Source organism: Vicia villosa, linkage group LG2, assembly GCF_029867415.1.
Source record: "Vicia villosa cultivar HV-30 ecotype Madison, WI linkage group LG2, Vvil1.0, whole genome shotgun sequence".
NCBI lineage: Eukaryota > Viridiplantae > Streptophyta > Magnoliopsida > Fabales > Fabaceae > Vicia > Vicia villosa.
This window is the reverse complement of record NC_081181.1, coordinates 101,326,915-101,340,029: the sequence shown is the minus strand read 5'-3', so window position 1 is coordinate 101,340,029 and position 13,115 is coordinate 101,326,915. Positions and strand designations below refer to the sequence as shown.

Genomic DNA, 13,115 nt, shown 5'->3' with positions numbered 1-13,115 from the left:
TCTAACTAGAACCCACCTCGATTACGAGTCGTTGATGTCGAAGATGAGTCGATTCGGCGGAGAAATGATGAAGATCCAAGCTTTCTTCTCCTTTCTCTTCTTGCTCCTCCTTCTCTCTACTTCTTCTCTCTAACTTTCTCTTTTTGTTGCAAATGAAGAAGAAAACCAAAAAGGAAAAGATATAAGGAAATATCTTTAAGTTAACACTACTAACTTAATGTCCAAAAGTATCTCTAATGTACCAATCGATAAAACCTCAGTGTCAGTTAATAACATTAGAGCATTTAATTTAATACGGGGTATTACATAAGATAGAGGTAAATTGTGATTTCTTAGAAGCCATTGATACTATAAAAATGGTTGGAAAGAACAGGATTGTTGTGTCCAAACCTATGGAGCAAGTTCTTGTGCTCTTGTATAAGCTTGTAGATGGTGTTCTTGTTCATACTTTTCGAGAGGCTAATCGGTGCACCGACAAGCTAGCTTAAGCCAAAAAAAAATTGAAGAGACGGTATCAGCTTTTCCACGACATCCCAAATTTTATTGTTAAAGTTTATAAAGAGAATTTTCAGGGATCTTACTCTTCTAAGTAGTTTTGTTGTAGTTTTTTTTTTTACTTCGACCCTCCATGCAAAAAAATAAAATAAAATAAAACCACCTATAAATTTACTGAATAAAATCATTTAAATTAAAACTCACTCCCATATTTTCTCTTGAGTTTAAAGGTAGTGCACTGATGGTGTAAACAAACTTTACACATACATCCTATCAAAATTCTTACATTTGCCATGTCATATTAAATTTTTTTTAATTAAAATTGTGCTTTAATTGAATACATGGTTGTGATTGGTTGACAGTGTAAAAATATTTTACACTGTCAGTGCATATCCCTTTTTCTCTTTTCTCTTTTTCATAAATATATCAAATTAAATATACATTGTAATATCTATTCAGCCCAAAAATAACATAAATAAAATAAAATTTATAATAATTAACGTTAAGTGGTAGTTAATCATTATTGTTAATATTTTGAGACAAAACAAGATTTTCATTTTTCTCTTCTGTCTCTCGTCCCGCGGAACTTGCAATAACAGCACTGCACTTTTTCCCCTTCTCATTGATCCCAAAATATCAAACTTTAGCGACAAACTATACAAAAAAAGTGTTCTTTTTCGAAACCCAGATTTCAATTTCAGGTAATTTATGTTTTTCACATCAAATCAAGCTTTTTCCCTCTTCAATTATATAGATATATCTAACATTTTCTATCACATTGATAATTCTAGTATATGATTAGGTTTTTCCTTCACCATATCTTAATTCGTTAAAATTTGATAGAATTTTCTATTTGTTAATTTGTTAAAATTTTCTATCACATTGCCAGAAAATGATAAATGTTAATTCTTGGAATTTATTTTGGAATCTTGTATATCTAGTTCTTTATTGTTGAGGTTGGTTATGGTAATTTGTTTATATGTTGCTACATTGTTACAATTGCTACAGTGTTTGTGGAACTTGAAAAGGGTAATTTATAAAACTACAAGAAAAGAGTTGGAACATTGGAGTTCCGGAAATGTATGGGCATGTGGCGGCTTCGTCTGCCATGTCCCGAGGCGGATTGCCTAATGACAGTGGGGACTCTGTTGTGACATTAGACCAAGTTCCTAGGTGGATTGACGTCGAGCATTTGTTAGAGAGTGGCAATGGAGATTCATCGTTTGCCAGTCCGTATTTTCCTGATCCTTTGGCGTTTAAATCGGGAAGTGGAAGTGGCGCAGGTGGTTCGGCAGCTAGGTTTCCGGTGGACCATGAAATAAATTTACGGATATATTTGTGGACAGGGAATCCTTGGAACCTTGAGGTGGATGCTGTGGTGAACTCAACAAATGAGGTTAGTCATAATCCTCGCTTACTGTCATATTAAGTGATAGAATGCTTGCATAAAGTTATTAAAGAAGGATCTGTATTTTAAATAAACTTGATAAAAGATCAATTAAAATATAATGCTGCTAATAAATTGTATTTTTCATCGGGGTTCGGTTTCTTGTCAATAGGTCATGGATGAAGCACACAGCAGCCCTGGGTTGCATGCTGCAGCTGGACCCGGTCTTGCAGAAGAATGTGCAACTTTGGTATATTTCGTATTAACTGCTTCTGCTGTAGTATATTATTATGATCTCAATATTGATAACATTTTGTAAATTTAGCATTTATCATAATTTTTTTTGTAAAATATTGGAATTCATATGTGGAATAAGAGTTTGGTTGGGAAATTGGGCTAAATATACATCAAACCAGGAATAAATTTTTGTTGATGATATATAAATATGATAAATTAAATGATATCATATATCTTATTCTTGACAGGGTGGGTGTCGAACAGGGATGGCTAAAGTTTCTAATGCCTATGACCTTCCTGCAAGGTTTGTATATATTGGCCCCTTTAAATTTACATTTTCAAAATCAGAAAGTAGTTATCTCCATTTTCCATTTGGGAACTCCCAAGGCCAATTAGCAATAATGGCTTACTTTTGTGCCTCCTGTCCGGAAAAAAAGGAAAACGGGTAATATTTTGAAGTTAATGTTGTTGCATTGGTGTAATAACGAGTATGGTATGGTAAGTAAATAAAGAGTGGGGTAGGCTACTTAGTTGGTAGGTTTGTTATGCCTTAGTAAGCTCGTAGTATAAATAGTGAGGCGAGTGAGTTCTGATGGCTACTATTACATAAGAATATTGGAGGGAACCACCATGGTTAGGCAGAGAGAGTTTTCTCCATCGCTGAGGAGCGTGGCTCCGGAATAGATTGGGATTCTTTCCCTTCTACAGTTTTTCTTTCTTCATCAATTAAGTACATTCTATTTTCCATTGTTTGATTTATTTATTTTTACTTAATTTCTGCTTCTGAATTCCGGGTACCCATCATATTGGCACGTGTTTTGTATGTTATGGCGTGTTTTCTCTTTTTCTATGTTTTAGCATGTGAGATCGGTTATTCATATGCCGTGTTCAACCAATAATGCTAATGTATTCTTCCCCTTTTTACTGACCTATATTTCTTCCTTAGTTGCATGCAGCTCTCTTGGCTAGAAGTTAGATACCTAGAATATGATATTCTATGCCTTGATAAATTCTGGCAGGAAAGTTATCCATACAGTTGGTCCAAAGTATGCAATGAAGTACCACACTGCTGCAGAGAATGCTTTAAGTCATTGTTATCGTTCTTGCCTTGAGCTTCTAATTGAAAATGGGCTTCAAAGGTTTTTAAAAATTGTCATTCCTTTTTTCGAAATAGTTGGAGCTTCTCCCATGTTACCTCAAATATCTAAAACTTGCTATTTTTTCTGCATATGTTAATGCAGCATTGCCATGGGCTGTATTTATACAGACGCAAAGAACTATCCTCGTGAACCAGCTGCACATGTAGCTATTAGTGAGTTTTCTCCTCTCATGTTTTCAGTTTCTAAATTGACTTTGACTTTTTTTTGAAAACTTGACTTAGTAGATTAAATAGTTTAACATTAAGTGTTGTTTAAAGTAATGATAAAGGGGACGACAACGTGCAGCATAAGAAGGAAAATAGATGCATGAATGTTTAGTTGTGTCCTTTCACATTTTCTTATGTCTTTTTATTCAGGAACTGTGCGGCGGTTCCTTGAGAAGCAGAAAAACAATGTAACAGCTGTTGTCTTTTGTACTACCAGCACAATTGATATCGACATCTATAAAAGGTGTTTCTCTATTGCTAATACCTGCGATGTTTCAAATGAAAGGAACTTCTGTAAATATTATGCCAGTTTGTTTTATTTGCTTTTCACTGCATACTCTGTATTACTTATTCATTCTTTCCCGTTACAGTTAGCATTTTTTCCATGTAGGTTGCTTCCACTTTACTTTCCTCGGGATAAACACGAGGAGGAGGTGGCTTTGTCAAAGCTTCCTGCGGATGTTGGGGATGAGAATGGTGAGACTACCATAGATGAGCGTAAAATCAGAATAAAGCCTTTGCCTAAAAAAAAGGGTCCAAAACCATCTCTAGAACCAGTTGATCTTCCTGTTAGTGATGTTGGCATGTTTCGCAGGTCAGTAAATTTATAGTAAGAGAGTTTTTCATATTTTATATTTCACTCTAGATTACTTTTTCCTTTTTTATTTTATTTTAGTAAGATATTTTCTATTTCATTCAAGAATCAAGATTACTTTATTTTTTCATATCTTATATATATCTCAGCTTGGCATGATTTTTTTTCGTTTTGATTATATTATATTGAAAGATTCTATATATGGCGTGTATAGGTATTTATTTATTTTTAAATAGTATAAGAATGCTAGACAACTTTACCTAAATTATTGAGTTTGACAACCTTGTATAATGTATTCATCATGTTATCTTAGATCAAATTGTCACATTATCCTAACATGATACATGAACTTTTTTTTTTGTTTATTAAGTAACAAGGTCAAGAGGACTAAATAAATTAAAGAAAGGTTGCATATGTCTGGGACTAAAAGGAAAAAAATGTCAAGGGTTGAGAAAAAGAAAATGTGATACCAAAATGTGGTTTGACATTATAATTAAAAATTTCTATTTCTTCTTTACGATGCTGCTGTGCTTCATCTTGTCTGAGAGTTTTTCCAGCATTATCAATGACCATGACAATTTCTGCTTCATTTTTGTAGCTTTTGCAACAAAAATAACAAAAAGTTATTTTATCATTTCCCCAAACATTAGTTTTTCCATTGTATTTGAATGAAGGGATATCCATTATTAAAATTTTACTTGATGAATATTCCTGATAAATGTTGCTTTTATAGGACTTCATCATATTTAGATTCATTTCTAGATCCTGCCTTCATGTCTTTGATTAAAGACCCTGATGAAAGACGTCTGGAACAGTGGGAGAAAACTGTTCAAGCACAACGAGGCTGGAATTTTGCTAATTTACTTGGATTCGGTGACCTTGGTGGACCACCATTGTCTGCCGCTGAAGAATATTCTCTGCACTCTAGATATCTTTCTAAAGCAAAATCCTTAAATCTATCTGAAATTGCTGAGATGAAGATTGTGTAAGGGTCCTTCTATTTCATCGCTTTTGTTTTCTATACTTTGATTACTTTTAGCTCCAAAGTTACTTGGGATATTTTCTTCCTTCATTGTTTGGATTCATGGAATCGAGAAGAAAAATGTGTTACTAAACATTATACTGTACATGTGCATATCTTTTATGCATGGTAAACAAATAATGAAGTTTTATGCTCTAATATCTTTTTGTTTCTTAACCAATTGATACAAAGTTTTCATGCATGTATTCAGAATGAAATTTACATTTATTTTCAAAGATGCTTGTGTTTTTCAGCTATCGTGGAGGGGTGGATAGTGAGGGTCGTCCTGTCATGGTTGTTGTGGGGGCTCATTTTTTGCTCAGATGTCTTGATCTGGAGCGATTTGTGCTTTATGTGGTGAAGGTGATTCATATTTTTCACCCTTCAGTTTGACATATTTTACTGTTGACATGCATAAGTCTGACTCATTCATTATGATCATTAAGTTTGAATCCATATTTTCTCCCTCACCCGTTTATTATATCAAATATTTTGAAAATTGTCTTAATGTTATATTTCAGGAGTTCGAGCCAATAATACAGAAGCCTTATACTATTGTATATTCTCATTCTGCCGCATCTTTACAAGTGTAAGTGTTGATAATGGACTTCTAGGATTTAATATTGGTTTGTTCTCTTATGCTAAAAATGAAGGTCTGAAATATGGTTTGTTATATGTATTGTCCAGTTAAATAAAAAATATTTTCATTTTTAAAATTAGTTAAATTCACCTTTTATTCAATCATAAATATAAGAGAACTAGAAATTCAACTCTCGATGTATGTAGCATTTTATGTAATTGTCAAACATCTCATCAGATTATTGTATCAGTAATACTTTTTTAGTTGCTGGAAACATCTACTTACACAAACACCTAACACGACACTGACACAAACATGTAAACAACGGTAATAGTTTGAATAAATATAAATGATTGAACTAACCTCATTGGCTGGTTTCTGACACCGAAACATGTTAGACATTTGATAAACCATCATTCTAAAGTCTCGGTGCTAAATAGTTTATAAGTAGCTTCTGTAATTGGTAGCTCCAAACTTTGTGCAATGCTTGCTAAGTAGAATGGTTTCCTTGAGATCAGCTGTTACCCTTCTCCACCTTCTTTTTTGTATGCACAGGCAACCAGACCTAGGTTGGATGAAAAGATTACAACAAATACTTGGACGGAAGCACCAGCAAAACCTACATGTAAGCAGTATTTATGATTTCCCGATGTAGTACTGTTAGACCTTTGTAGTCTTTGTTCTGATCTCACAGTCTGATATGTCCAGGCAATATACATTCTTCACCCAACTTTAGGACTAAAAGTTACAGTATTAGCTCTACAGTTACTGGTGGACAATGTGGTATGCTAAGAAAATCAAATTCTTTTAGTTGATTCATCCCTATTTGAGAACATCCTAATTGTGTTATTTCGCTGGTGTTTGATTTCTAGGTTTGGAAGAAAGTAGTATATGTTGATAGACTTCTGCAACTCTTCAGATACGTACCGCGTGAGCAGTTGACAATTCCAGATTTTGTGTTTCAGTTGAGTCTTAATGTTTTCATTTGTTGTCTTTGTTTCTCATAAAGTTATTCCATGAATGTTTTCGGTTGAGTATTAATGATGCACTAAACTGAATGTAATCAACCATATATATTATTGTCTAAATTTGCTATCAAATTTGTCAATATATAATTTATGTTTAAATTATTGGTTATAATTTGTTTTGAACTAATATTTTGTAGGCATGACTTAGAAGTGAATGGAGGAAAGGGGCTTATTGTGGATCCCAGAACAAAATATGTTTACCATAGACCTTGAGCATTTCATCCCCATTTCTAAGATCAGTTGATAAGGAGCATCACTTGTTGTAGTTTCTACATTACTGGCCTTGCCAATTACTCTCACAATCTCACTTGTTATAGGCAGAAGAGGGTCTATATGTCTGTGTATGTAACAATTAAGTTATATTTTCCCCAACCGCTGATGAGTTTCTCTGTAAGTAATATAATATTGTAATTTTTCTCTGTAATCTCTCCTAAGTGAGTTCTGAATAAAATTCAATGTGATTTTGATCTCTGTTAAAGCTATAGCTTGTTGTCTTTAAGCAGGTATCTTGTACATTAAGATAGGATATTTGATTAATGTAAGGTTTTGAAATTCATTGGTATTTTGACTTGTATGCTGACTGTATTAGCAAGAGTGGAGTGGAAGAAAAATCAAACACAGTAAGGAATAAATAAATACTCTGGTTAATTTGCACGCTGTTTATATAATATGAACATCGATGATTGCAATTTTGGACTAAAGTATGAGAACAAGTCACATAAGCAAACAAACATGTTTAGGATTAGAAGCATGTTATGTTAATAGTACCTTTATAAATAGCCTCCTCTAACACCATAGTTATTCAAATTATAAACAGCTCAATTTTAGTAACACACTTGCATTTTATGAAAATGGCAAATTGGCAAATTCAGTTTCATTCTTCTCTATGATACTATTGGCATTAGCATATGGTTCTAATGCTGGTAGCATAGCAATCTACTGGGGTCAAAATGGTAACGAAGGCACCCTAGCACAAACATGCGCCACAGGAAACTATGAGTTTGTTATCTTAGCCTTTCTTCCATCATTTGGAAATGGCCAAAAACCAATGATAAACCTAGCAGGGCATTGTGATCCATACAGCAACGCTTGCACAAAGTTAACCCCCGACATTAAATCTTGCCAAGCCAAAGGGATCAAGGTGTTGCTTTCAATCGGAGGAGGGGCCGGTAGTTACTCACTCGCATCTCCTCAGGATGCAAAACAAGTAGCAACTTACCTTTGGAACAACTTCTTAGGAGGACAGTCTCCATCTCGTCCTCTCGGTCCTGCCGTTCTCGACGGCATCGATTTCGATATCGAAGGAGGAACAAACCTTTATTGGGATGATCTCGCAAGGTCCCTTAAAGGATATGACGAAAATGTATACTTGACAGCAGCTCCTCAGTGTCCTTTTCCTGATGCTTGGATAGGAAATGCCCTAAAAACAGGTCTTTTTGATTGTGTTTGGGTTCAATTCTACAATAACCCTCCTTGTCAATATAGCGGGGGTGCAATTAGCAATCTTGAAGATGCATGGAAACAATGGATATCTGATATTCCAGCCAAGAAAATCTTCTTGGGGCTGCCTGCTTCTCCCGAGGCAGCAGGGAGTGGATTCATAGCTGCAACTGATCTTACTTCTAAAGTGCTTCCAGCAATTAAGGATTCTTCTAAATATGGAGGTGTTATGCTTTGGTCTAGGTACTATGATGGTCAGAGTGGATACAGTTCTTCCATCAAGAATCATGTCTAAAATTTGAACACCTATGAATATATATATTTGTTGTATTATGTAATGTTTGATGTTTATTCATGGTATAGTTTGTGTGTTTAATTAATCAATATTTATGTTTGGTTATGTAGTATATTACCTATTTATATTCTAAACAACTTTTTATTTTTATTTAGATATGTATTTTGACACTTCGCCGACTTTTCAAAATATTCTTAAAATTTGGATCTTGAAATTTTAGACGCGTCAAATATAATTTTTTTTTTTTATTTAAAACAATGTATATTAGGTTTTTTGGGGTTTTAAAGTGTTATGTCGTAAAATATGATATTTATTTAATTTAATTTGGCTAACATGTGTTTGGTCGATATGGAAGATGAGAAATTCAATCATATGTCAATTGCTGGTTTTTTATTTTAACCTTTTATCGTATAACATCAAGTTAAAGTCGTAACTCAAAAAAAAAAGTTTTGTTTATGATACTAATCATCAATCGACTCATACTAATATTTATTTGAGTGATTGATGAAAAAGTTCAGTTTCATTTCTCTTCATAAAAAACAATTACAAATAGTTTTTAATATAAAAATTCTTATTGTTTTAAAAAAGTATATAAAAGTTCTTACTCTATTTTTTATCGTCGATTTTTATGGTCTTTATCTCGATTTTTATAGTCTTTAAAAAAATCAAGATAAATCTCAAAGTTCAAAATTTTCAGCTCATAATTAGAAGGGTAAAATTTTATCAATAAATTATTAAAGGTAAAAAATTAAATATTAACTTGAGAAACAGGGGTTTATGACTAAATTCACAATTTTCCTTAAAAAATTATATTCATTTTTTTTTGTCTTGATATCATTATCTTCATTTTTTCTCCCTAAACCTTAACCAATCCTAATTTTAAGAAAATGTAGAACTATTTAAGAATAATTGAAAATACAAATACATTTTCGCATTTCCTTTTCTCGCTTCTGTTCTGTGACTGTGAAGCCATCGAATCTTCTGCTTCTACTTCTTTTTCCGCTAACCTTTTGGTAAATTTTCTTGAATACTTCTTGCACTTCAACCACATAGATATGATTTTCTGTTAATCAAAGTTTCATCTTCACACAATACCCACATGTTATTTTCTGCTTTCGTTTCTAATCCTCTAATTTGTCAATAAAATTTGTAATTTTTAAGGGGTAGTTGATTTTTTAAGCTTAATTTGATATACCATGTTGCAAATAAATGTGGATTTTAAGATAGTTATAATTAAAGTTGAATTTTTTAATAATAATTTGATGATTTGAAGCTTCATAATTTCAATTCATGTATTACCAAAAATGCAGGAACATTGTTGTGTTCAGAAAAGGGTGAATTTTTTTCTGAAACATCAATTTTTGGCTTCACCAAAAATGGTGCAGGGTGTGTCATTGACCACTCTAGCAACATGTGGAAAGAGTAGAATCTATGGTTCTTCACCCTTTGAGAGATTTAAAAGATCGCATGTTACGTCTGCCGATGGAAAACACTTGATTTGGAACAAGTGTGTGCAGAGATTAGGCTTAGTTGGGTACCCTTTTGTGTCGAGAGGAAGGAGTGATTTTAAGGTTGAAGCGGGATGGATGTTTAGAGGAGGAGGAGGAGGAGGAGAACAAGGGTTGGATGCAAGTGTAGAGCAGAGTGAAAGTGCTAATGAGGATGTCTTGATGTTCTTCTTTCAGCTCGATTTAGCCACAAGAGTGCAGGTTTAGCTGGTTTTAATCTTTTATAAATAGCATCAATTTAAATTGCGGTTGCAGATATGGTTGCGGCAGGAACCTTTTATATTGCAGGAAAATGCTTCCAGTATGGATGAAATTGAGGTTGCCATGCTGATACCTCAAAATATTTTATATTGCAGCCACAATTACAGTAGCAGACCGCAAATTTAAAACCATGATAAGTTTTTTTGGAAGAATTCTTAATGTTTTGTTTGTTTGGAACTTTTGAATGTCAGTGTGCTTTAAACATGGAAGAGTATGACATTGCGCAGCAGCTGCGAAACAAACTTGCTGAGGTTAGATTAGTTATCAACTAATACTGTTCTGGTATTCTATACCTATGTGGATGATAATGTTTACAAGGCTTACTTGAAGTGGTTATGTGCGTGCGTGTGTGTGTGTTAGCAGAGGTTATTTTCAATGAACTCGATTTCGTAAATTGATTTCATTAAAGTTGAGTTAGAAGTGAAAAGATTAAGTTTGGAAGCAAAAGCAATTCATATATTAAGTAATCAATTATGTATTGTTTATGAAAGGTGGAAGAAGAGGTAATCAAGCAACAACAGTCAAAAAGGGGACTGTCTTCAAAAAGTGAAGCACAAGATAAAGGTCTAAGTATTATACGTATTCGGTGAGATTTCTTCATCATTTCTATTTAGCTTACTTGTTCTTAGTGATTAAGCATGCGTGTGTGTTTGAATTCCAAAGCATCCAGATTTGAAAATACTTATGAGATGAACTGATGTTGGAGGGGTTGGTGTAGACAACGTGAAAGCAAGCACACTCTAATTGGATTATTTTTTGTTTCTCGTCATCATAGTGTGCTGGTCTGCTTGAACATTGATAGCAAATAATCCTGTTTCTCTTGCAGTTCAGACCTTCAGAGTGCTATCGAGAATGAGGACTATGCCTTGGCTGCTAAATTACGTGATGAAATTTCCAAACTTGAAGCAGAATCTCTGGCTGCATCAGCTAAAGCCTTAGCACATGAAAATGCACAATATGAGTTTCGTTTGGGGCAGAAAGTAAAGCATAAAATATTTGGTAAGTAATTTAAATCTCTCCTATCAATACAACAAATTATTATTTAATGTGTTTATAACTATGTTTTAAAAATAGGACCGGAAATTGGACCTGGATTTGGGGCTGAGAAACCTTAGTTCATTGTTCAATCGATTCAACCATGATTGAACTAGAAAACAAATAAATAATTAAAAAAAGCATAAAAAATGCAAAAACTAAGAACCGGTTGAACCAAATGCAGTTCAAGCGGTTCAATCCGATTCAACCAGACTAAAGTACTACCACGGTCAAACCAATTGGCAAACTGGCTAGTTACCAGTTTAACTGCTGGAACCAGATGGTTTGGCCCGGTTTTTGAAAACCTCAAGTGTGCAATGCAATACGACAATAACAAAGGTGATTCTTGGTTGTACTATAAAGCTTTCCAATTGCTAGAATTATAATTATAGTTCTATAATTACAAAAACAAACCCGGACTACTTTTGGTAGTTTCGAAGCTCTATAAAACAGGGGGGAAAATCCCTAATTGCCAACACATTGATATGTTTAATATCTAATAAAAGTAGAAAGTACGATTTCCTTTCCTCCTTATAGCTTATTATTCGATATACTTGCAGGCTATAGAGCTATAATTGTAGGAATGGATCCAGTATGCAGTGAATCAAATTCATGGATGGAAAACGCGCAGGTTAAAAAGTTGTCTCGTGGTTCCACTCAACCGTTTTATCAGGTTTGTAAATATATGACTGTAAATGTGTTTATTGTTTCTTGATATATCGCCTCATCAATCTTTCTTATTTTGTTAATATCCATAATGACTTTGATTAAGAATTGTTCCTACCTTTAATCGGTTTCCCTATTTTCAAATGTCCAGGTTCTTGTTGACGTACGTGCTGAACCAGATCTACTGGTAGCATATGGTAAAACTGGAATTATTGTCATTCACAAACATCTTGTTACTTGCCTACAATTTCTTTTCAGTACTTTACAGTTCCATGTTCTTGGTTTCTTGCTGAAAACAAACATGTAGATTGATTTTTTTTCCTCATTTTTTTCAGTTGCAGAGGAGAATCTTTTAATACCTGACAAACCAGACAAAGTAAGTGGATCTGTAGTTGAAAAAAAACGCGCTATCTTTTATTTCTATTATTTAATTGGTGCTTTTAACTGATTTCAGGGAAGATTTGATCACCCTTACATGTCGTTTCTGTTCTATGGAATGGATTCAGCTGGCGATTTCATCCCTATAAAGCAACTGCGGGAGAAGTACAATAAACCACGCCACGAAATACCCTTTGACCCACCGACTGATGAAGATGGAAAGAAACCTTAAAAGACTCTATGCAATGCTCATGCCTGCTTCTGGTGATTTGAGATTGAAAATTTTGAAATGATATATTGAAAGAATTGGCCGGATCGCAATGGAGAAAAGTAGAAAACTTATTGACCTGAAAGCATTCCTTGAGTGAGGTAATTGACATTAGACATTACACTTTGTTGCATGTTTTCATTCTGTAGTGACTACTGAAGCCTGCCTTCATCATATGTCTGTACATAATGTTAATTAGAAAAAGTTACCTATTATTTCTATCCTAAAATGGCAGAGGTTGTGTTTATAATTGAGCATGTTACTCTATACACAACAAAATCCAGTAGTATATATAACCTTCAGTGTATTGGAATAATAGAGTATGCAAATAAATTTCTTTTTAGTTATTGCAAATATTTTTTTTTCAAGTTTTGGTCACTGTAGTCTTATTGTTTTGAAACTAAAAACTAAAACTTATTCAAACTAGTCTTGATTATAGAGACTAGAATCCTCTCCATTAATTTTTTCCCTTCCCTTTCCTTCTCCTCTATCTCTCTCCCTTAATTTCACTCTCATTCATCATTAAAAACAAAAATTATCAAGAGAGAGAATGAG

The 13,115-nt window shown here is 33.6% G+C and overlaps 3 protein-coding genes across 3 annotated transcripts; all 3 read left to right on the top strand.

Moving 5' to 3' along the window:
• Window positions 1-1,034: 1,034 nt before the first annotated feature.
• LOC131651706 (uncharacterized) lies at window positions 1,035-7,180 on the top strand. Its single transcript, XM_058921384.1, has 15 exons — window positions 1,035-1,196; window positions 1,504-1,891; window positions 2,055-2,132; window positions 2,368-2,423; window positions 3,139-3,258; window positions 3,361-3,431; window positions 3,636-3,729; window positions 3,877-4,080; window positions 4,814-5,065; window positions 5,356-5,464; window positions 5,623-5,690; window positions 6,237-6,306; window positions 6,390-6,464; window positions 6,554-6,645; window positions 6,847-7,180. The coding sequence occupies exons 2-15, from the start codon at window positions 1,574-1,576 to the stop codon at window positions 6,920-6,922; spliced, it is 1,683 nt and encodes a 560-aa protein (XP_058777367.1). The 5' UTR covers window positions 1,035-1,196; window positions 1,504-1,573; the 3' UTR covers window positions 6,923-7,180.
• A 148-nt stretch (window positions 7,181-7,328) lies between these two features.
• LOC131651707 (acidic endochitinase-like) lies at window positions 7,329-8,495 on the top strand. Its single transcript, XM_058921385.1, has one exon. The coding sequence runs from the start codon at window positions 7,596-7,598 to the stop codon at window positions 8,442-8,444; it is 849 nt and encodes a 282-aa protein (XP_058777368.1). The 5' UTR covers window positions 7,329-7,595; the 3' UTR covers window positions 8,445-8,495.
• Window positions 8,496-9,320: 825 nt separating this feature from the next.
• LOC131651705 (clp protease adapter protein ClpF, chloroplastic-like) lies at window positions 9,321-12,907 on the top strand. Its single transcript, XM_058921383.1, has 9 exons — window positions 9,321-9,457; window positions 9,755-10,153; window positions 10,405-10,464; window positions 10,705-10,799; window positions 11,040-11,212; window positions 11,809-11,921; window positions 12,066-12,111; window positions 12,250-12,290; window positions 12,369-12,907. The coding sequence occupies exons 2-9, from the start codon at window positions 9,821-9,823 to the stop codon at window positions 12,522-12,524; spliced, it is 1,017 nt and encodes a 338-aa protein (XP_058777366.1). The 5' UTR covers window positions 9,321-9,457; window positions 9,755-9,820; the 3' UTR covers window positions 12,525-12,907.
• The last annotated feature ends 208 nt before the right edge of the window (window positions 12,908-13,115 follow it).

Coding starts and splice junctions, on each gene's coding strand:
- LOC131651705 (XM_058921383.1), top strand. CDS start 9,821: ATGGTGCAGGGTGTGTCATTGACCACTCTAGCAACATGTGGAAAGAGT. Junction 10,465..10,704: donor TGCGAAACAAACTTGCTGAG/GTTAGATTAGTT, acceptor TGTTTATGAAAG/GTGGAAGAAGAGGTAATCAA. Junction 12,112..12,249: donor AGATCTACTGGTAGCATATG/GTAAAACTGGAA, acceptor CATTTTTTTCAG/TTGCAGAGGAGAATCTTTTA.
- LOC131651707 (XM_058921385.1), top strand. CDS start 7,596: ATGATACTATTGGCATTAGCATATGGTTCTAATGCTGGTAGCATAGCA.
- LOC131651706 (XM_058921384.1), top strand. CDS start 1,574: ATGTATGGGCATGTGGCGGCTTCGTCTGCCATGTCCCGAGGCGGATTG. Junction 6,307..6,389: donor AGCACCAGCAAAACCTACAT/GTAAGCAGTATT, acceptor TGATATGTCCAG/GCAATATACATTCTTCACCC. Junction 6,646..6,846: donor ATTCCAGATTTTGTGTTTCA/GTTGAGTCTTAA, acceptor AATATTTTGTAG/GCATGACTTAGAAGTGAATG.